The sequence below is a fragment of the Carcharhinus amblyrhynchos genome, chromosome 16, assembly GCF_965287045.1.
Source record: "Carcharhinus amblyrhynchos chromosome 16, sCarAmb.v2.hapA, whole genome shotgun sequence".
Lineage (NCBI taxonomy): Eukaryota > Metazoa > Chordata > Chondrichthyes > Carcharhiniformes > Carcharhinidae > Carcharhinus > Carcharhinus amblyrhynchos.
The window spans coordinates 6,032,944-6,054,661 of record NC_137339.1 but is presented as its reverse complement, the minus strand read 5'-3'; the positions used below and the strand labels follow the sequence as shown (position 1 = coordinate 6,054,661).

At 41.4% G+C, this 21,718-nt stretch overlaps 1 protein-coding gene across 2 annotated transcripts in view; it reads left to right on the top strand.

The window, feature by feature from the left end:
* oser1 (oxidative stress responsive serine-rich 1) overlaps positions 1-20,790 on the top strand; it is a 51,137-nt gene extending 30,347 nt beyond the window's left edge. For both annotated transcript variants that reach the window (XM_080204613.1, XM_080204612.1), the window contains 3 exons: positions 10,322-10,430; positions 13,359-13,478; positions 16,194-20,790. In XM_080204613.1, coding sequence (XP_080060739.1) covers positions 10,351-10,430; positions 13,359-13,478; positions 16,194-16,917 — 924 coding nt within the window. In that variant the 5' untranslated portion in view covers positions 10,322-10,350 and the 3' untranslated portion in view covers positions 16,918-20,790. The remainder of the gene's footprint in view (positions 1-10,321; positions 10,431-13,358; positions 13,479-16,193) is intronic.
* Positions 20,791-21,718: the final 928 nt, after the last annotated feature.

Here is a 21,718-nt window from a genome sequence, read left to right as displayed (position 1 = left end):
ATAATATGACTATCACCAACTGGCTTGTCTCCTAAGCTTAAATTTTTTTATCAGCTTATTTGCATTTTTTTCTTATTATGTGTGACTTTGTAACTGAGGGCGAACACAGTAAAGTTCATTTATTAATCACAAGTAGCCTCTAACGCTGCAATGAATTTACTGTAAAAATCCACAATCGGCACTCTGTTTGCTACACTGAGGGAGAATTTAGCACGAACGTTGCATCTAACCAGCATGTCTTTCGGACTGTGGGAGGAAACTGGAGCATCCGGAGTAAACTCTTGCAGACACAGGGCGAATATGCAGTCTCCACACAGGGAACCAAGCTAGGAATCGAACCTGGGTCCCTAGCGTTGTGAGGCAGCAGTGCTTGCCACTGTGGCTGTCACTTAGTTCCCTCCATATTGGAGGGCAGCATTAAATAAGGTCAGTGATTTCCCATGATTCACAGTCTCCACTTTTTAAAAGTGCATGATAGAATCTATGATTTTACTCACTTTTTTTATAGGTCTGCTCTGCTGATTCATATTTTAAATGATAGCCTTTGAAAGAAACCTTTTGTTAGGACCATGGCATTTACTTGGGTACAAAGGCCAGTTGTCCTATCTGTACAAAGGCCAGTTGTCCTATCTTATCACTACTCAATGGTTTGATACAGTAATTCAGTATCATAATGTTGTACAATTATCTGCTGTACTTTGAAAGTTGTGGAAGGGTCCCATTCACTTTAACGTATTAGCTGATCTCTATAATAACTTTCCCAGTTACTCTGTCCACCATGCTGGAGCTCCTTCACCTTGATACTAGTGTTGGAAATTTTTCAGCCCTATCTCACAGGCACCTTGCACTTTTATATTTTTTGTATTTCCTCCCCCTCTTAACTAAACACTGTTTCCTTTTTTGTAAAGCACTTTGAGATATCTTTTGATGTGTGAGGAGCTCTTTATTCTGCACAGGTTACAACCTTTCAGCAGGTTTTCAAATATTGCAGTGATTTTGGGAAGAGTGGAATGAATAATTCAGCTCGTGGTTTTCTACTGACAGCCTTCTGGTTGCATTGGTTAGGTTAAGCAATTGATCACCCCTTTCTGGATCTGAATCGCAGAAACCCTGCAGTGCAGAAAGAGGCCATCTGGCCCATCAAGTTGATACTGATCACAATCCCACCCAGGCCCTACCCCCATATCCCTATATATTTACCCGCTAATCCCTCTAACCTACACATCTCAGGACACTAAGGGGCAATTTAGCATGGCCAATCAACCTAACTCTCACATTTTTGGGCTGTGAGAAGAAACCGGAGCACCCAGAGAGAACCCACGCAGACACGAGGAGAACATGCAAACTCCACACAGACAGTGACCCAAGCCAGTGGCTGTGAAGCAGCAGTACTAACCACTACTACCGTGCCGCCCACTGTATTTCTGTACACTGCATTTCTGTGGTTCTATGGATCTGAAGTTGTGAAACAGTACAACGGTAGTCACAAGGCAAAACTGAACACTTTATCCAACCTATTTTTGCTGGGAAACTCCAAAGTTGTTGTTATATCTCAATTAAAAGAGTTGTAATGGAGAGCTAATATATCTTTGGTTTGGAATCTTTCTGTTTAGTGCATGACTGCTGGTTACTCTTTCAAAGATTGAGAGCATAAATATGAAATTTTAAAGTAACCAGTTGCAATAATATGAAAATGTAACAGCCTGTTATCAGCTGTCACTAAGATCTCGCCATCAGTCGTTTTCATGGCCACTGTGCCTCAAGTAGCCTGAGGGACCAGTACAAGCTTTTGTCTTGGGCTTGGGCTCGTTCCAGGATGGGCTTAACTGGAAACGATACCCTATCGCTTTGCTGCCATGTGTCACCCTGATGCTTGCTTTTGTTTTGTTTTGTTTCATTTTGGTGTTCCAACCATGCTGAACACGGGATTCAGTAACCATCTTTCACGTCTTTTTCCTGAATTCTGTATCTCGAGGGTCACGATTGACTTTTTTGTAACTTGAGACCTCACTATATTCTCATTGTATTTCATTGGAAGAAAAATCAATCAACATCTGAAATGGGTCAATTTCTGGGTGTTTCCTTTTGGAGGTGGGGTTCTGGGCTGGGATATTGACCTGTTTTGTCTCTTTGGTACTGCTGGACCTTGCTGAGATCACATATCTAGCTGTGCTTTCGTCATTTTAGCTTCTGTGCTCAAGATTTGACTCTTACTTGCCTCAACTTTTTTTTCATTAGTCCTGCTTCTCTTTGAAGCAATTTGGAAGTCGTTCAGCTTCCAGTGATGAGGGAAATTTGCCTTTTTCCTCAAGTATCATTCCCCTCCCTATTTCCCTCCCCCTTGTCCGTTCGTTAATGAATAAATATGGTTATCTTTTAGTTTTGCAGTTAACCTGTTGCCTTACATATGTTGGTTGACCTGCTGTGGCACTTTTCTTTGACTTGTTGATGAGTTGAATTTTAAAAGTAACATTCCCAGGGAGTGAATCAGGTGATCCTGTACACAACAGCGTGAAATCCACTGTTATATACTAGCCAGTAGGTGGAGCAATAGTGAATTGCAGTACAGAGCTAAGCTTCTGGATAGTATTGCCTGGTGGCCACAACTGAATGTAAAGTGGATAGAGATCAGCATTTTATCCATTAAAACCTTGACACATGTTTGATTTTTCTTCTGTGTAAGCTGAAATGAATATAAAATGTGAACTGTTACAGGTTAGAAAGACATACTTTAAAAAAAAGAAAAATCAACTGCAGATGCTGAAAATCTGAAACACAAGCTGCTGCCAATGTTCAGTCAGGTAACATCTGGAGGATGGGGAAGAGGGATTAGTGGGTATGAGTGGGTATTGCCAGAATTCAAAGTAATGAGCGACTTGCTAAATGTTTTACATTATTAAGTTGGACGTTACAATCTGGAAATTGTAATTGGCAGTAGAATCAGAGGCAGTATTTTAAAAACAATCCAGTGAGTTATGAGCTGGAACATACTGCCTGAAAAGGTTGGTGGAGGCAGATTCAATAATTTACTAAAGGAATTCTTGAAGGAGAAACATTTGCAGGTCTATGGGGAAAGAGCAGCAGAATGGCTCTACTGGGCTTTCCAAGCACAGGCATAACGGGCCAAATAGCCTCCAGTGGTATATTATTCAGTCATTCTAAATAAGACACAAGTATTTTGAAATTGGCTGAACTGTTGCAATTTGAGAATGCCAACCTAGTTTGATCTGTGATCAGTTCTTGGGGGCTGAATTCTGCCTCACAGACCTGTAGTGTTCCAGGTCTGTGTCAGATCAGGCAAAATATTGTAGATGCAGAATGCAAGATTAGTATGCACATATAGCAATTGCTTAGGAAGACAAATTGTCATTTATTACAATGGGAATGGACTGTAAAAATAGGGATGTTTTGCTGCAGTCGCACATGATATTGAGACCACGTCTGGGGTACTGTTTACAGTTTGATCTCCTTTATTTAGGGAAGGTTGTGAATGCATTTGAAGCAGTTCAGAGCAGGTTCACTAGAATGATGCCTTGGATGAAGAGAATATCTATTGAGGAACATAAGAAATAGGAGCAGGAGTAGGCCATCTAGCCCTTTGAGCCTGCCCCGCCATTCAATAAGATCATGGCTGATCAGTCGCTGCTCAGTTCCACTTTCCCGCCCTCTCCCCATAACCCTTAATCCCCTCTCTTATCAAAAACCCATCAACCCGCGTCTTAAAAATATTTAGCGAGGCAGCCTCCACCACTTCAACGGGCAGAGAATTCCAGAGATTCACCACCCTTTGAGTGAAGAAGTTCCTCCTCAACTCCGTTCTAAACTGCCCCCCCTTTTATCTTGAGGCTGTGCCCCCTAGTCCTACTGTCTTTTTTGAGCGGGAAGAGTCTTTCCACCTCTATCCTATCCATCCCATTCATCATCTTATATGTCTCAATGAGATCTCCCCTCATTCTTCTAAACTCTAACGAGTACAAGCCCAGTTTATTCAGCCTCTCTTCATAGCTCAACCCCCTCACAGGCTGGGCCTTTATCCATTGGCGTTCAGAAGAATGAGAGGTGACCTTGGTGAAACATCTCAGATCCTGAGGGGACTTGACAGGGTGTTTTCCTCCTGAGGAAGAGACAAGCACAGCTTAAAAATAAGGGGCCTCCCGTTTAAGATGGACTTGAGAATTTGTTTTTGCATTGTGAACCTTTGCAGCAGTCTCACCCGGAGAATGATTGTGGCAGAGTCATTGAATATTTTTAAGGCAGAGGCTGATTGGGGGTTGGCAGGAATGTGGAGTTAAGGTCACAATCTGATCAGCCATGACCTTATTGAATGGTAGATCAAGCTCAAGGGGCTGACAGTCTTACTCCTTCCTAATCTGAATGTTTATGTGTATGTATCCACATATGATGTTGGAAATCTGAAATAAAAGGAGAAAATGCTGGAAAATATTAGTCTGCCATCACCTGTAAAGCGAGACGAACAGAGTGAATGGGCGGAATGTTCTGGCTGCAGTCACCCCAAAACTGGAAAATCTTGCCTGAGATCAAGGGACCATTCCATGGCCCACCCCTTGCCTGCTATGATTCCTATGGTGAGCAGAATGGGCAAATTCACTCCAATGCTTCAGGTCTGCCTTTCCAATGAAAGGTCATTGACCTGAAATGTTAGCTTTTTCCTCTTTCCGCAGATGGTGCCAAACTTAGTGTTTCTGGCATTTTCTGTTTTGATTTTAAATTTGTGTTTTTATATTGACTCGCTAGTTCATCAAATAAATTGGAGTGAGGAACAGTGAAAGATACTCACATTGGGGCCTCTGGTGTTAACTTTGGCAGAGGTGGGAGAGCATCACTGGATCACTCCAATCTTTTAGGAGACGGAATTGTGCATAATTTATGCTGCTGCTTTGCATGAAGCCAAGTGGTTTTTGTACTGCAACACATCAGCTGCAGTATTATTGGGGAGTGAGATTGCAGATTTGATAGCTCAATGAGTTTGGTCAGGTTATGCGAGGGATTGGCTTGCACACTTTTTAATGTTGGCAAAGAACTGCCTGCCTATCTTATCATTACAAATTTGACTGACAGTTCTGATGAGCAGAGAGCTCTGAGCTGTCATGGATAAAGAGAGGTGCTTGCATGACTTGGTGTCCGACCACTTCACTGAATATAACATGACTGTTGATGGTACTGAGCTTTCTGCGACTGGGGCTGTCTGTTTCTTCTCTCTTCCTGAATCTGTTTCTATAAAGTTTGTGGAAAGTATTCTGGTGTCTGATGATCTTTAAGAATTGATAGTAGGTGTTTCTGCCTGACTTTGTTCAAAGGCTTCTCTTTAGGACTGACTTCATCAGACCTGTAACTAATACTCAGCTGTAAAAATGAGCAACTTTGTTCATGCACACAATTGTCTCAATTATTAACCTTTGACAAGAAAATATTTACTTGGAAATAAATATTGTCTGTTCCGATGGTTGCATCATTTCCTTATTTCCATAATAACTAATCGTAGCAGTTTATTTGAACTATTTTGGATGGCTGTCATGGGAATGTAGTTAAGACACTAACTATATTTAAAAAGGATGATTTATCCTTACCACAGCAAAACATCAGTCATTATAAGCCTTATGCTGTCTTACGTTTTTTTAATTTCCCCTTTCGAACATAGATCACATTTTATTTTGTCCAATCGTGAGTGTGTTCACATGCTTGCCATCCCTCCCCAATAGACATTAAATGATTCCATGATTTTCACCTCATTGCCCTATACAGAAGTCTAATTTTATTAAGAACTTCCTGTTTGAAGCCATGTTCTTTGTATAATTTCAGCCCTCCAGGTTTTATAATTTGTCACCATCCGTTGCTCCCAGATTGCCATGGTTGCCATCTTGGCCACAGGCTTCTGTGCTTGCAAGTATGGTGAATTATTTCATTTATGTGTTTGACTTGCAGCTACCTTCCTCCTACATCTCACTACCTCAGTGGTCCACAACATTTCTTTTGTTTCTATTCCTAATTGTTCCAATATGGCCAATAATGATTTCTGAGCCTGGTTTGAAATGCGGTTCTATCCCTGGACCTTTTCTATCTGTGTCTTTTGTTAATTCTCTGCAGCATTTTTCATTGATGAACAACTTGAACAGTTTGGATAAGCATGCCAAATGATTTTCCAAAGCTATTCTTTCTTCACTAACTATGATCCAGAGCTGATGTCCTGTCCAACTTGCTGTGACCATCCTGGATGCGTGCAATCATGATGCAATTCACCATTCACAAAATTCAGGTCATCTTATTCAACTCTTAGTGAACTTGTCGATTGTCTGCACTGCAACCCAAACTTAACCTGGAGGTGCACAACTTCAGGAAGTCTCCGTTTGATCCAGGGCTGAACTTCAAGTTCCATATTTATGGATACCTCCTGAATTCTTATCCATGCCTGAGTGTCCCAACTACCTTCCTGACACATTTCACCTCCCCGCAAAAACTTGGACTTAAATGTCATCCAAACCTCCTTCAGTGTTAAAAGTATCATGATCTCTATCTTATCCGGTATTCTGTTGTCCAGCATTCTAATTCTCACTCACCTGCACTGGCTTCCTGTTATCCCAAAATCCCTCAGTTATCCCATTTTAGAAACTCCTTCCAACCTCATAGCCCTCTTCATGCCTTCTGTTTTTGTTACTGACCTTCCTCCCCTTCTGCTTCACCAGCAGTGGGTGAGTCTGGAACTGACTCGCTTCTAGACTTGTTTTTCCTCAAAGCCTGCTGTTAAACACTGTTTGCCTATCACCTAATTTCTGCTGCAGTTTGAATTCCTGTGCCTCTTTATTTATTTGTTCAGGACATGTAGGCATTGCTGGCTAGGCCAGCATTTTATGCCTTCCTCATTGCTCTTGAGAAGGTGGTGTGAATCGCTGCAGTTCATGTGTTGTAGCTACACACATAATGATGTTAGGAATCGTTCATTAATGAAAACCAACTGTTGTGCTACAGATAGAATGTGCTGGAAATACTTAGCTGGTCAAACAGCATCTTGGGTGAAGAGTCATTATTGATCTGAAACATTAACTCGCACCTCTCTGAGCTACAGTGAACCATGACTCTTTGAAGAGCTGGCCTGACTCCATGAAAGTTGCAGAGAAGTAGGACCTGTCTAGCCTTGCAGTGGAGCCAGCCAGGTTTGAAACGCAGGTTGTGGGCTTGGAACCTTAAAGGGCCTTGGGGTTAGGTTCAGAAATTGGCTCACAGCTGTCATTTTTAAACTCTGCGGACTTTCTCCCCCACCCCCTTGACTGAAAAAAGCAGCCCAGTGTGTTTTTACAAAAACACTGTCTTCAATTAAAATCTCTTCAATAAAGTCTCTCCTTTTTATTCCTATCTAATCTACCTGTGTATTGAGGCAAGGTGGCTAATTGCCTGAACATCACTAATCAGATCATAGAAACATAGCACAGAAGGATTCTGTGCATGCTGTTTTAAAAGAACTGTGCTTAGTACAACTCCCCTGCTCTTTCCCCATAGGTATGCAATTTTTATTTGCGATTCTCTTACTGTTGTCATGCCATTGCAGTTTGTGAAAAGAGTTAAAGATATTTCAAAATGTCCTGGAATGATTCTTTTACATGATCGTGTTTGAAACAACAGCCAGCTGGATGCTTTTACTCTGCTGAAATACTGCTGTACATTTTGTTGGCCGCATGATGGCACCAAACTATCAAAGACTATCAGATGTTCTTTGTTTCACATTTACACAACTATAGCACTGAAGGGCCAGTATCCTGAGGCAGCCAATTTTACAGCACTCTGTGGGTGTACCTGTACCACAGAGGCAGCTCGCCACTACTTTCTTAAAGGCAATTAGGGGTGGGCAATAAATGTTGATTTTGCCATTAATTATCACATCCAGTGGAGAAATTTTTAAAAAGGTAATTTGATCCATTGAGTCTGCACTGTTTGGAAAAGGATTGCAGTTAGTTCTGCTTCATAAGAACATAAGAAATAGGAGCAGGAGTAGGCCATCTAGCCCTTCGAGCCTGCCTCCAGCTTCCTTTTATGAAGGGTGCAGGTTTTGACTATGAATTCCTTATCAGGCCATCTGAATCCAATTGCTGTGTTTTTAAACTTTTGGTTCTGTTTCCCAGTCAACTTAAATCATGCCCTCCAATTATTGACCCTTTTCTTAGGACCAGCCCAGATGGGGTTCCTTAAAATTTGTTGATTTGTGCAAGTCCCCTCAGTTTACAATCCAGCTGGGATACCCACAACTTGTTACAAATCCAAGGGGGAATAACTGGTTCTGTGTCTTTATTCAGTCCATCTTCTGCTGATAGCAACAAGGTTTAATCTAACATGGTTCCCTTTCCCTTGAATATCTTTTCCAGACCCAGTGGCTATGTTTTAAAAAGGAGCCAATTTAATCAGGCTTTCTTGAGCTAAGACAGATCAAGTTTATTAACTACAAAAAGGGAAGGATAAATTTTAAATATGTGCATCTAGGTTCATATGGATTAGAAATAGTGATTAGAAATAAATTGTATGGGACAGAATATCGAGGAATACGTAATGATGCATTGTGACCATTGTAAATTGATTCCAGCATAGTTGCCCTCTGAAAGCAATTAATTGGTTCTTCAATTCAGATATTTTGTAGTTTGGTAGATAGAATTCAGTTTTTTTCCAGCTGCAATCCTTTGCTGGTTGGTTGACTTCCACAGTCAGAGAGTTTTTTGATATTTTTGCAGGGTGCTGCTTCTAGTACTATATCACACACCTTCAGTGTGGGGAAAATGTCCAGCTACTTTTTTTCACAGCACATGCACAAACATGGGCAGGCAGGCCAGCCCTGGGCAACACTCAACTAACTTTTAAACTCCTCTGTATATTGCAACTGGAAACACTAGTCCATCGAGACAATTACACCAGGGCCTTTAAGTTGAGATAGTTATGTGCCTTTGTCTTTAGTAGGAATCGTAATCATTCTTTGGACTATTTTAGAAGTACTTTTTTTGGAAACACGGAGAGGTTCCATTATCCCTTGGAGAAATACCTTGCAAAGGCCAACCATACGTTCTCAGCTATCTTTGGGGTGTGTCCATTTTAAATATAAAACGCAGATCTTTTTAAAGTCCAATATTTCCATGTATGTATTCCATAATTTGTTTCTCCATCATAACACTGAGGCAATAGATCAAGAATAAAAAAACTTAATGTACATGTGGCTGTGAAATGCTTTTGGAGAGGGGTGTCTAACATACAAAAAATGCTTCAGGGCACTTCATTGAGCTTATTGAAACACACATTCTCACGAGGTTTCTAATCTCCATGTTTGAAGAACTTGCCTGGGAATCCTCTCCAAGTGGCATCAACAAGAGTCCAACTCCACGGTTTTAGTCTTGTCTTTTGAGATTCCTTTCCCCTGGATCTCTGCATACAGCGGAGCTTTGTTTTCCAAGCACAATTTCAGATCTTCAGCTATGCTATGTAGAACGCCACTCCAAATGGTACATTTGCCCTTGTGGTCCATAGCATGGAGCTGGCACCTTTCGGTCTCCTCGGATGCCCACAACTTTTCTTGAGCCCACTTTGCTTCAGATCTGCTTCTCATAGTTAGTGCTCTCTCTTTGATTAGCTCTCCTTTCCCTCAACTTTACTTAACAGGATATGTTTCTAATCTCTTGTCCCTTACCTGCACCTGTCTTCTGAGACCTTTTTCTGTAACACTCCCATTCTTTTGGGGCTACCTTCTTGATTTGGAGCCAACTTTCTATCTGCCCCTCATCCCTAGAACACCTTCTCTGCAATGGTGCTGCTTTTCAGGTTACCTAACCAGTTTCAAACTGTTTCTTTTTTCCTGTGTGCGCACAGTGTCATGTGCATAGAAACCCCAAGGTGCATTCGGAACTATTGTTCCCATACTCCCGATCTAAATTTGAGGTAAAGGATTGGGATTTGTTGCAATGTTTTGGGAAGGATCTGTGCAGCTGGAAAGGAAACACAGCACAATATTTAAATGGCAGTCATTCAGATCAGGTTTGAAAATCAGTAATTAATGAATTTTGAATCCCTGGGAAAAGTTGAGATCAGTTTTGTCATCTATACGCTCCATGTGTTTGGCAAGAAAGGGAGCTATTTTGCAAAGTTTTACTCTGGCTAACTTAATTTAGTTTTAGTGTTTTGAATTTAGTTAGGTAGGGGATTAATTGATTGGCAGTTGGAATCTGAGACATTTTACCCAGTGTTTTTTAGAAATCTTTTGAAAATGCAAAACACGTTTTTTGAGCAACTTTGAATTGGTCCAAAACTGAGATTGTTCTCGTATTCTCTATTCCAGATAACGTCTCCCAAGCTATTTGTCCCAACATGGAATCGGAGAGCAAAGGTGGTGAGGATGATGAGAGCCTGCAGATGGCATTCAAAAAACTTAAAGTGGACTCTGAACGGTAAGCGCGAATGGCAGTGGTACTGGATTTCGCACTGTGTGGCTAATGTCGGGGATTCTGAACTGACCGACAACATAATGGAGGTGCAATACAGAAACAATCAACTATTTAGGGTAGAAAGTCAAATCCTGTGGAGGGAGGAGGTGGCGGCAGTGATTAAGTCAGCCATTTTTCTGAAGAATCATCCAATGTTGGCTCTAATCTGTCTCCTCAGATGCTGTCAGACCTGCTGAGATTGTCTGGCATTTTCTGTTTTTGAATAACTTCTCCACATCATACTTGTTCTGCCATTTTGTTGCACTCTCATTTGTCAATATCTCTCTGTAGCATCTTTGTCCTCCCTGTAGCTTATCTTCCCACCTAGCTTTGAGACATTACTCTGTCTCTTCATCTAAATATTTAAGATCAGTTGTGAATAGCTGAAGCCCCAGCACTGAATTTCGCAGGTCGCCGTTAGTCACAGCCTGTCAACGTGAAATAGCCTTATTTATGCCCACTTTCTATTTCGTCAGTTAACCAATTCTCTGTCCGTGCTAAAATATCACCAGCAAATCCATGAGCCCTCATCTTGCTTTTTGTGTGGCATTGATTGCCTTTTGGAAACCTAGGTATGCTGTGTCTGCTGGTTTCTTTATCTGCCTTGTTGCATTTTCAACGATTTCCCTTCAAAACTATGTTGCCACCTTCTAATATATTTTTCTAAGTGAATTGTTAAGACTTCCTTAATAGCAAATTCTAGCATCTTCCCAACAACTGGCTAACCGGCCTTATATTTCTGGTATGAAACTTGGGTCTACTACTGTACGGCATGGTGGCTCAGTGGTTGGCGCTACTGCCTCTCAGCACCAGGGACCCAGGTTCAATTCCAGCCTCTCTTCACTGTCTGCATGGAGTTTCCCTTTTCTAACCACTCATTATTGCAATAGGCAGTGCATCAGTCTCATGATCTGAAGGTCGTGAGTTTGAGCCTCTCACTGGGCACTTGTTTAAGGCAACACGGCACAGTGGTTAGCATTGCTGTCTCACAGCTCCCGGGACCTGGGTTCAATTCCTGGCTTGGGTGACTGTGTGGAGTTTGCATGTTCTCCTCACATCTGTGTAGGTTTACTCCGGGTGTTCCGGTTTCCTTCCATAGTCCAAAGATGTGCAGGTTAGGTTGATTGGCCATTCTGAATTGCCCCTTGGAGTCCTGGGATGAGTATGTTAGAGGGATGGGGGTAGATATATGGGATTTTAGGGATGAGTCCTGAGTAAAAGTGCAGACTCTAGGCAGAATGGTCTCCTTCTGCATTGTAGGGTTTCTATCATTCTGTGATTCTGCGTGGGTTTTCTCTGGGCACTCAGGTTTCCTCCCACAGTCCAAAGATGTGCAGGTTAGGTTGATTGGGCATTCTAAATTAACCCTAATGTCAGGGGGATTAGCAGGATAAATTTATGGGGTTACAGGTTTAGGGCCTAGCTGGGATTGTGGTCAGTACAGATTTGATAGACTGAATAGTCTCCTTTTGTACTGTAGGAATTCTACTATGAAGACAAGTTGTTGAAGATTTTGAATTATTTCATTAAATGTTTTGTGCTGCTACTTATCATCAAACCCTTTAATCTATTTCCCAATTAACTATGGCCAATTCTCCCTTCATACCTATGTAATGTCACATGGTTTAAAGTGCTATTATGATCACTCTTTTCCAGTGGATCTTTTACTATGACCATACTAACCTGCTTCATTGCACAATACTAAATCTATAATAACTTATCTCGAGTCAGTTCCATAAGTATTGCTTCAAGGAACTATCGCAAAATCCTTCCCTAAACTCATCTTTTGGACCACTCCTGCCACCTTGATCATCCTAGATTAAAGTCCTCTTGTTACATGCTTCAGTAATGTTATTCAATGCAGCACATGCCCAGTAGTGTCCGAGAGGGGGAGCTATAAGCTACTTCGATTGCTGTTCTCCGACTCCTGCTATTTCGTATTGATTTCTAGCTCATGATCTTCTGAGGCCAGATCCTTTCTCCATAATATTCTTGTAATTGAATCACTGTGAATTGCCAGTGCTGAAGGAGGCCATTTGGCCCATTGAGTCTGCACCGGTCTTCCAACAGAGCATCTTACCCAGGCCCTATCCTCTTAATTCCACTTATTTACCCAGCTAATCATTTTAACTTGCACATTTTTGGACACTCGGGCAATTTAGCATGGTCATTCAACCTAACCTGCACACCTTTTGTATTGTGGGAGAAAACCCACGCGGACACGGGGAGAATGTGCAAACCCCACATAGACAGTCACTCAAGCCAGAATTGAACACGAGTTCTGGCACTGAGGCAGCACTGCTAACCACTGTGCCATCGTGCGGCTCAATTCTTCCTCCCCTCAGTGTTCCCACTGTTTATATATCGACCAATACCCATCACCTGTTTAACAATGCAGTTGCCTTACTGTAATTACTATTAAACCTTTTCAGTGTGATTGCCATTGGGCTGCAATGTGATTAAGGCATTGACATTGTACATTCAGATTAAAAATCCTGTAATTTTTTTGTCTCCCCTGAAATGTCTTTATTTGCCAATGTACAATTTTTTGATAAAACTGTCCCTTCCTGTCCCACTCTGCACATTTTTATCCATATTGTTATATTGTTCTTCTAATACTCAATGTTTCTCTGTTCACTCAAACTCTTTCCCCCCCCCTCCTTGTTAGTTTAAAGCCTAGTCCACAGCCCTAGTTATGCAATTGGCCAGGACACTAGTCCAAGCCTGGTTCAAGTGGAACCCATCCCAACAGAATAGCTCGCTCATCATTCATGATCCCTGATTTGTTTGGTATTTGGTGACCAGGGCTTGCCTTTAGAAATTTGTGTTGAGCACAAAGTATTTGGAGCATGCTAGAATTTTAGAATTGTCTTTGTGTGTGTTTATGTTCAGTGCTGCACCTGCATCAGTCCGCATAAATACTGAAACGACAACTTCAAGGACATCCGTGCGAGGCAGTCCAGAAGGAGCTAAACCTAGGACAACGTGTGCTTCCAAAGAAAGCTGGCATGGGTAAGCAGCTTATTTGCTTAGTCAATGCTTTTACATTCTGCCTGAGGTTTTTGAAAATCCGCCCACTAAACCATTCTGGTCTGTGGTTCTATAATGTTCCAAATTTTCCAGTTCAGCTGAAATACTCATGAACAACTGGAGGGTGGCTAGTGTTTGAGGGGTGGGGGGGAAACATTGCAGAACCAGTAAGCTTGCACAGAACTCTTTCTGTTCTGTATTCGAACCAAAATCCAGCATGTTGTGTTGAGCAGACCAGCAGAGGTGCTCAGAGCAGTAAATAAAGACCACACGAAAGGAGAGAGTGGGAACCATAAGCAGCACTCAGGTCACATAGCAGGGTGGAGAAGATTCCTCCTGTCTTGCCAGCTTCAAAAGCTGTTCGCACATGTGTGCACACACACCCCCGTGAAGCACTCTAAGACATTACAGGATACTAGGAGCCATTGCATATTTTTATTCTTTTGTACATTTTCGTTAAATCCTTAGCAATAGAGTCATAGAGGTTTACAGCATGGAAACAGGCCCTTCAGCCAACTTGTCCACACCGCCTCTTTAACCCCTAAGCTAGTCCCAATTATCTGCATTTGGCCCATGTCCCTCCATATCTATATCCATCTTACCCATGCGACTGTCTAAATGCTTTTTGAAAAGACAGAATTGTATCTGCCTCTGTTACTATCTCTGGCAACTTGTTCCAGACACTCACCACCCTCTGTGAAAAAATTGCCCCTGTGGACCCTTTTGTATCTCTCCGCGCTCTCCTTAAACCTATGCCCTCTAGTTTTAGACTCCCCTACCTTTGGGAAAAGATATTGGCTAGTTATCATGACCAAAAATCAAAGTGAATATTTGTACTGAGTTTTAAGAAAGCAGAAGGTGAGGCATCATCAATAGTGTATGCCACTCTTGGGCTATTGCAGAGCAATGATAACCAGTAATACTAAATATGACGCCACTGTTTAAAAAATGAGGTAGGCAAAAGGTGGGTAACTATAGGCCGGTTAGCTTAACTTACGTAGTAGGGAAAATGCTTGAATATATAATCAAGGAAGAAATAGCGAGACATCTGGATATAAATTGTCCCATTGGTAAGACGCAGCATGGGTTCTTGAAGGGACGTCATGTTTGACTAATTTGGTGGAATTCTTTGAGGACGTTACATGTGCAGTGGACAATGGTGAACCTGTGGATGCGGTGTATCTGGATTTCCAGAAGGCATTTGACAAGGTGCTGCCCCAAAGACTACTGCATAAGATAAAGGTGCACAGTGTGGAGGGTAATGTATTAGCATGGATAGAGGATTGGTTAACTAACAAAGTAAAGGATGGGGTGAATGAGTGCTTTTCTGGTTGGTGATCAAGTGCCTGAAGGATCAGTGTTGGGACCGCAATTGTTTATGATTTACATAAATGATTTGAAGTTGGGAACCGAGTGTAGTGTGTCAAAATTCGCAAATGGCACTGAGTGGCAGATTAAAGTGTGCAGAGGATACTGAAAGTCTGCAAAGAGTTATAAATATTCTAAGTGAGTGGGCGAGGGTCTGGTGGATGGAGTAGTATTGGTAAATATGAGGTCATCCATTTTGGTAGGAGTAACAGCAAAATGGACAATATTTAAATGGTAAAATTGCAGCATGCTGCTGTGTAGAGGGACCTGGATGTCCTTGTGCAAGAATCTCAAGAAGTTGGTTTGCAGGTGCAGCAGGTAATTAAGAAGGCAAATGGAACTTTGTCCCTCATTGTTAGGCGGATGGAGTTTCAAAACAGCGAGGTTATGTTGCAGCTGTATAGAGAGCTGGTGAGGCCACACCTGGAGTTTTGGTCTCCTTACTTGAGAAAGGATATACTGGCACTGGAGGAAGTGCAGAGGAGATTCACTAGGTTGATTTCAGGAGTTGAGAGGGTTGGCTTTTGAGGAGAGAGAGTGTGGACTAGGACGATACTCATTGGAATTCAGAAGAATGGGGAGAGATCTTACAGAAACATTATGAAGGGAATAGATAAGATGAAAGCAGGGAAGTTGTTTCCACTGGCAGGTAAAACTAGAATGAGGGAGCATGGCCTCACAATAAGGGGGAGCAGATTTAGGAGTAACTTCACCCAAAAGGTTGTGAATCTGTGGAATTCCTGCCCAGTGAAGCAGTTGAGGCTACCTCATTGAATGGTTTTAAGGCAAGGATAGATACATTTTTGAACAGTAAAGGAATTGAGGTCATGGTGAGCGGGTGGGTAAGTGGAGCTGAGTCCACCAAGAGATCAGCCATCATTTTATTGAATGGTGGAGTAGGTTCAAGGGGCCAAATGACCTACCCCTGCTCGTAGTTCTCATGTTCATCAGTGTCAGCCTGCCTTTATAACCTTTGTCCCATGGTCAGTGCATTTTTGTAGGTCCAGAGCTTGAATGCCTAATGGAGGCTGATTTCCACTGTGTTGTCAGATGTCACTCTTCAGATGAGACAATTCACCAATGTGTCACTTGCTTATTCAAAAGTAGCAAAACACTGATAGTGTCAAACAAGTGAAACATTTTGTCTTCCCTGCAAAGGTTTCTTGTGCAAGTTTGTCAGTGTTGTGTTTTCCGTGTCTCCTAAACCAAACTCTTAAGAGATTTTGAGACTTTGGAGTTTTCACCCACTGCTAAATAAAGCCAGCTGTTCTAAAATAATTTTTTTTCTCTTTGTCTACTTGCCTGCACCTGGGAAAACTAAATGTACAGATCTACCAGGAAACCAGCACGGGGTGCCATCCGAACACAGCGAAGACGACGTTCAAAATCGCCAATTCTTCATCCTCCTAAATTTACCTATTGCAGTTCTGCAGCTCCTGCAGCTAGCTGTCAGGTGAAACACAGCAACCAAACAGAGGCTTACCAGGGTCTTGCCGTCCAATCTCCAAAAGAGTGCTGCAAAGCCGGACAGCCAGAAGCTGTGTTCGGTGCTAAAGTTCCCACCGTCTTCTCACTGGAATCATCATCATCAGAAGAGTCTGCTGGTGGAAGCAGCACTGAACCTCGCAGCAATTCTCCACTGGAATCTCCAAAACTGGTGGCGGCAGCAGCCTTGGAGTCAAGCCAGATGTCCAAGCCCACTTCTGATTTCCAATCCCTGTCAAAGCTTCACCAGACCGACCCATGTCACTGCTCACAGAAGGAGAAGGAGTGCTGCTGCAAGCGATGGCAAGATGTTGAGGTGTACTCCTTCACTGGGCTCCGCAGCGTCATATCGGAGTGCGAAATAGCTGCAACCGAGGCCAGCCGCCACACATCACCTCGCAGAAGAACTCAGACGGGCTCCGGGATCTCTGGTTCCCCACGTTCCTGCTCCGAGGAAGCCAGGACATTTGTTGAAGACATCACAATTGAAGACCTTTCGGGATATATGGAATATTACCTGTACATCCCAAAGAAAATGTCACACATGGCAGAAATGATGTACACTTAAGAGAAGGATCTGATCCTCAATGGCCGATTATTTTCAAACTTATGTGACTGAAATGCAAACAGGCTGCAAGGAATGCTGGCTTAAAGGAATTATGCAAGACCTAATTTTTGATTTGGTGATTTTAAAAAAAATTCTGTCCCTGCCCCCCCCCCTCATTGTTTTTGTTGACCCTTGATGTAGTTTGGAGGTTTTGTGTAAGTCGCAAGTAAAAACATGAAGCTGTTAGACTAATGTGTTTTTTTTTGAGGACATGGGCTTAAGATGTCTAAAGTTAACTGTTTACATAATAAAGTCAGCAAGCAACTTAACCAGCAAAATTTATTGCATTCTCACAGTACATTCAAAGCAAACAGATGACTTATTTGACCAAAAAACAAGAACGGATAATGGGGAGGTTCCCTGACTGCTTGCAGTCAGTCACTTGTGTGCATGTTTCCCTCTAACTGGAAAACATCTTGACATCCTTTGGTTTAGAATTTTAAAGCTGCTTTGCTGTATAATTTATTGGTCCCCAGATAACTCTGTTCATATGACAGCCATTTCTGACAACACATATTCTCGCAAGTATTAAATTGAGTGATGCCAAGTCTTGTGGCCTTTACTCCTTTCTGAGCAGTGTTTATTTTTGAATTGGGAAGGGATGAGTATTGCCCTGTTCTAATTTATTTACAGAAGTTGGATCTCTTCAATAGATTAAACTCTAAAACTTCCTAAACACAACACGAGACTTTGCACATTTTATTCAGCAACTCAGTGTTTCTGCCACCCCATACCACATGTTCCTTGATTTTTAAGGCATGCAGATCAAATGTTGCAGTTTTAACAGAGCTATACTTGATTAGAGGTTGCCAAAAATGACACACTGCATTGAGCCCAGTTCCATCTCTTAGTGTTTTTTGAGAGGTATGGGTGAGAAGTGGGGGGTCCTTTGTACTGTATTGAAAAATGTTGCAGATAGATGGCTTAAAAAAGAATTTGCCTGGCTTCTTGCCATTTCACTGTTCAGTTTTTTAAAAAAAAGCTGGAGCCACTTAAAGAAGGACCTTTTTGATCTGATCAAGCTATTATCAAGTTTGAAAAAATAATTTGTCAGTTGAGCTGTGAATTTTTTCTTGGCATGTCCACTTTTTCTTGGCATGTCCACCATTGATTTCAAAAAAAATGGGCAAGGACTAAATTGTTATACATCAGTGAAATCTCCCATTTACATTGGAGCTAATTTCTGTAATTGAGATTCCCAAAACATCCCTGTTTTGTTGTGAGATTGCCTTTAGCCAAGCAGACAATTCACTTTGCCACAGCTCACCAATCAAATCTCAATAGTTTACAGCTTCTGTGTGGCATAGATTTAAGGTACTGCCTCCCATTATCTGGTACTTGGCTTTAAATCCAGCACCATCCTGGAGTGAAGAAACCCTGTGTCCCAAATAGTGATAGTGAGAGACAGTGTGCTATAAGGCTAACTGATTTCCAACAGTTCCCACTTGATGTTTAACCAGGTGCCTCCAACAGTACCAGAAAAATGGCTATTGTTAAAAGATGGCACAACTACATTCAGTGGGAAACCCTTTAATGATTTGAAGCATGATTTTGGGGGCATGGAAAAGGATTTTTTTAGTCCCTTTCTTTCTCCCCCACACCACTACCATTAGTCCTGACATAGCTGACTGGAGAAGCTGTGGCTGAGCTGCATGCTAATTCCCCAGTATAACTATTAAATGTAGAACAGTGATTTACCTACAAAACAAATATTGAGGATGTGCAAAACTTGATAACAGGAATGTCAGGACTGCAATCTAATTAGGAGGGTTGTGTAGTAGTAATCTGCATTAATGATATTACAGCATTACTTTGATCTTATTTTTGTAGAAGTAAAAATATAAACTTATTGGCGTGCTGATCCATTTTGCAATAGATCTTTCCTAGTGTCAGCTATTCCTGATGTCAGAGGATGTTAACAAGTGCATTAATATCTTGACAGCCAGTACAGCTTTGATTTGGGATTTGTTTACCAGGTGTTATTGGATAAATACTGTAATTTGCAATTACCTGAGCTAATCTGTACCCTCTAATTTTTTTGAAGAGCTTGACATTGAAGTTTTCCTCTCTGGTTAAGTTATTGAGTGGCAGAGTAATGCAAAACCAGGAATGGATGTCCCTAGATTGAGTCCTCGTCCACTGAGTTGTATGATCTCAGCTGGACTGATACGAAGACGCTGTGGTTGATTCTACTGCTCTAGAGTTTGTATGTTTATTTGTTGAATCGCAGGCATCTACACTCCTGGATTATTAAGGTGAGGGATTATTCAATAGTTTGCCATAGTTCAAATTTTAAGGAAGTATAATGCTGAAAATTGATCTAATTTGAAAAACATCATTTAAGAATTTTGTCAAGTCAGTCTGTTTGCAATCTGTTCAGCATCGTAATTCATGGCCATTTGGACTGAGTCAATTGAATTAAACTGTTTCTAATTTCCTGTTTAAAGTTAAATTGAAACAAGGATAAAGTGCCCTGATGTGATCTATTGAGTTAAAGCTATCTCCTCTGGTAGCTCTCAAAGGTAGAATTAAATGTAGTAACAATTTAGATGTAATCCTGAGAACTCTGTGGATCTATACACAGTTCACTATCTTTTACACTAAAAGAAACTGAATTCGAGTCCTTTTGAATGGGCAAATAGAATTTAGCTGTGAGAAAGGGTGAACGACTTTGTCCAAAGTTGTAAACTACCGTCACGTTTTGGAACATTTATTTTGTTCAGTGGCCTTTTTTGCTCTTAATTGGAGTGGTGGCTTGACTGAAATCCTAGGCTTTAGTCTGACCAGAGGTGCTGAGGTTCCTCTTGCACCGCTGGCTGTGGTTTGACCACTTGTTAAGATGAAGCTTTTTTTTTGAGAGTGGAGGAAAAATGAGAGGTAATGCAGCTTTAATGTTTTTTTTTAAACAGCCTGAGCATGTGTATTGGGGCAAGGCTGGCATATGTTTTCTACTAAGTTTCTCTGAAAAGACAGTCGGGTGATTTGAAGCAACCAAGTGGCTCATGAAGGCTGCTGGAGAGGACAGTTCAGTCAATCAGAATGTAGCCACCCTTGAGTTCTAGATTGAAAACCATATTATCACTAATATTTGTAACATTATACAAGCTCATATTTCGTGGTTACTGTGCCCATACATGTCCAGCTCCATCCAGTTCCTTCTGGAAGCTGCTGATTATTTAAAAAAGTAAAACATCAGCATGATGAACACTACACTCAATGTGCCAAAATTACTCATAAGGGTGCAAACTAAATTCAGGAAAACACATTTTAACGGGACAGTTGTAGCGGGGATGTGAAGTGTAAATGGGCATTAAACACACCAATTGCAAAGTGAACAGGGATGGAAACTGCCTTTTCAAATAAAAGACCCTCAATGTTTTTTGAAAATTTATCCAAACTTCATATAGCAATTTTAACGATGTGTGCTCACTAAGCCTGCAATCCATTGAAATTAAAGAACTGCTTCCCTCTTGCTTACGTGCTTTGGAAATTTGCATTGTGGTAGATTTCCGAACTGCAATGCTGTGCTAATCATTTCCATCCCTAGGTGATGCTGTTTGCAGAATATTTGCATTGTGCACGACATGTATATTCATAGCCCAAGCGAGGTGGGCCTCAAAGACTTGAAAGGTAGATTCTGGAATTTGCAGTTTTCCGTAAGTGCAGTAAAACTTTGCCGAGTTCCCATTTTTTAAAAAAATTGCAACAATTCTCGTGATAGAGCTGTTGAGGGTTGATGTGTAAAATGTTGACTGTATAGATTGCAGTGTGGCATCCTCTGAACTGTATAAAATGTGTAATACCTGAATTATAAAATTTGCTGCTTATTGTTCAGTGTTTGATTTGAGTTTTTTATTTTTACTTCCTTCCCTATCTCTGCCTGCTCCTACATACTGCACTTGTATGTACAAATTCCAGTGATGATGGTGTCTCATCAACAGAAGCATCATAGGATCGTAACAGTATAAAGATGCTTGCTGCATGGACAAGCTGTTAACCTCAACCTCGAAGTCGTCTCCCTGTTAATTACCTTCCAGATAGGATCTGGAGCACCTGTGCATGCTTCTTACAACACACCAGTGCTGTTCAAAATGGTTGTGATGGGAGGGAGCTGATATTCAGCGAGATAGTCATTTAAATGGGTGGAAGAATTTTCATTCCATCTGATTTTCTTCGCTTTAGAGGGTTTAAAAAAAAAAGCACAGACTGGAACATTGAGGTAGGCAATGGTGAAACACTGGTTAACATACAAAAACAATGGATCTGCATACATGTGTTGTATCTTTCTCAACTCTATTTCACAGTAGGTACTCTGAAAGTTGTAGGTTTTAATCCGGTATCACATTTGAATTGCTGTATAGTCTGGATTCTTAGTTTTACCCAGTTAATTGGACAGTTGCAATTCTGCACAGGCTGTCAAAACCCTGTTTTGAATTTCTCCAGAATCTTGTGCAATTACTGTTCCCATTTGTAGTGGATATTTTATGCATCAAAAATAAACCCACATGTAAATATATAATGGGGTCGCTGTGTCTTTGTATTGGTGAGCACACCACTCAAAGAAACATTATATGTGATTGGATGTCTACTTGATGCAATTAACCCTGAATTAAGTTTGTGGGCCTTTTTATATGTTGACTTTTCAATTTTTAGTTTTCTTCAAGTAGACAGAAGTAGCGGGAAACTCTTACAGCTATAACATCATATTTTGCTGCGTAGCTCCCCTTCAGGTAGCCACACTGAGGAGCTTCAAGTCCTGACA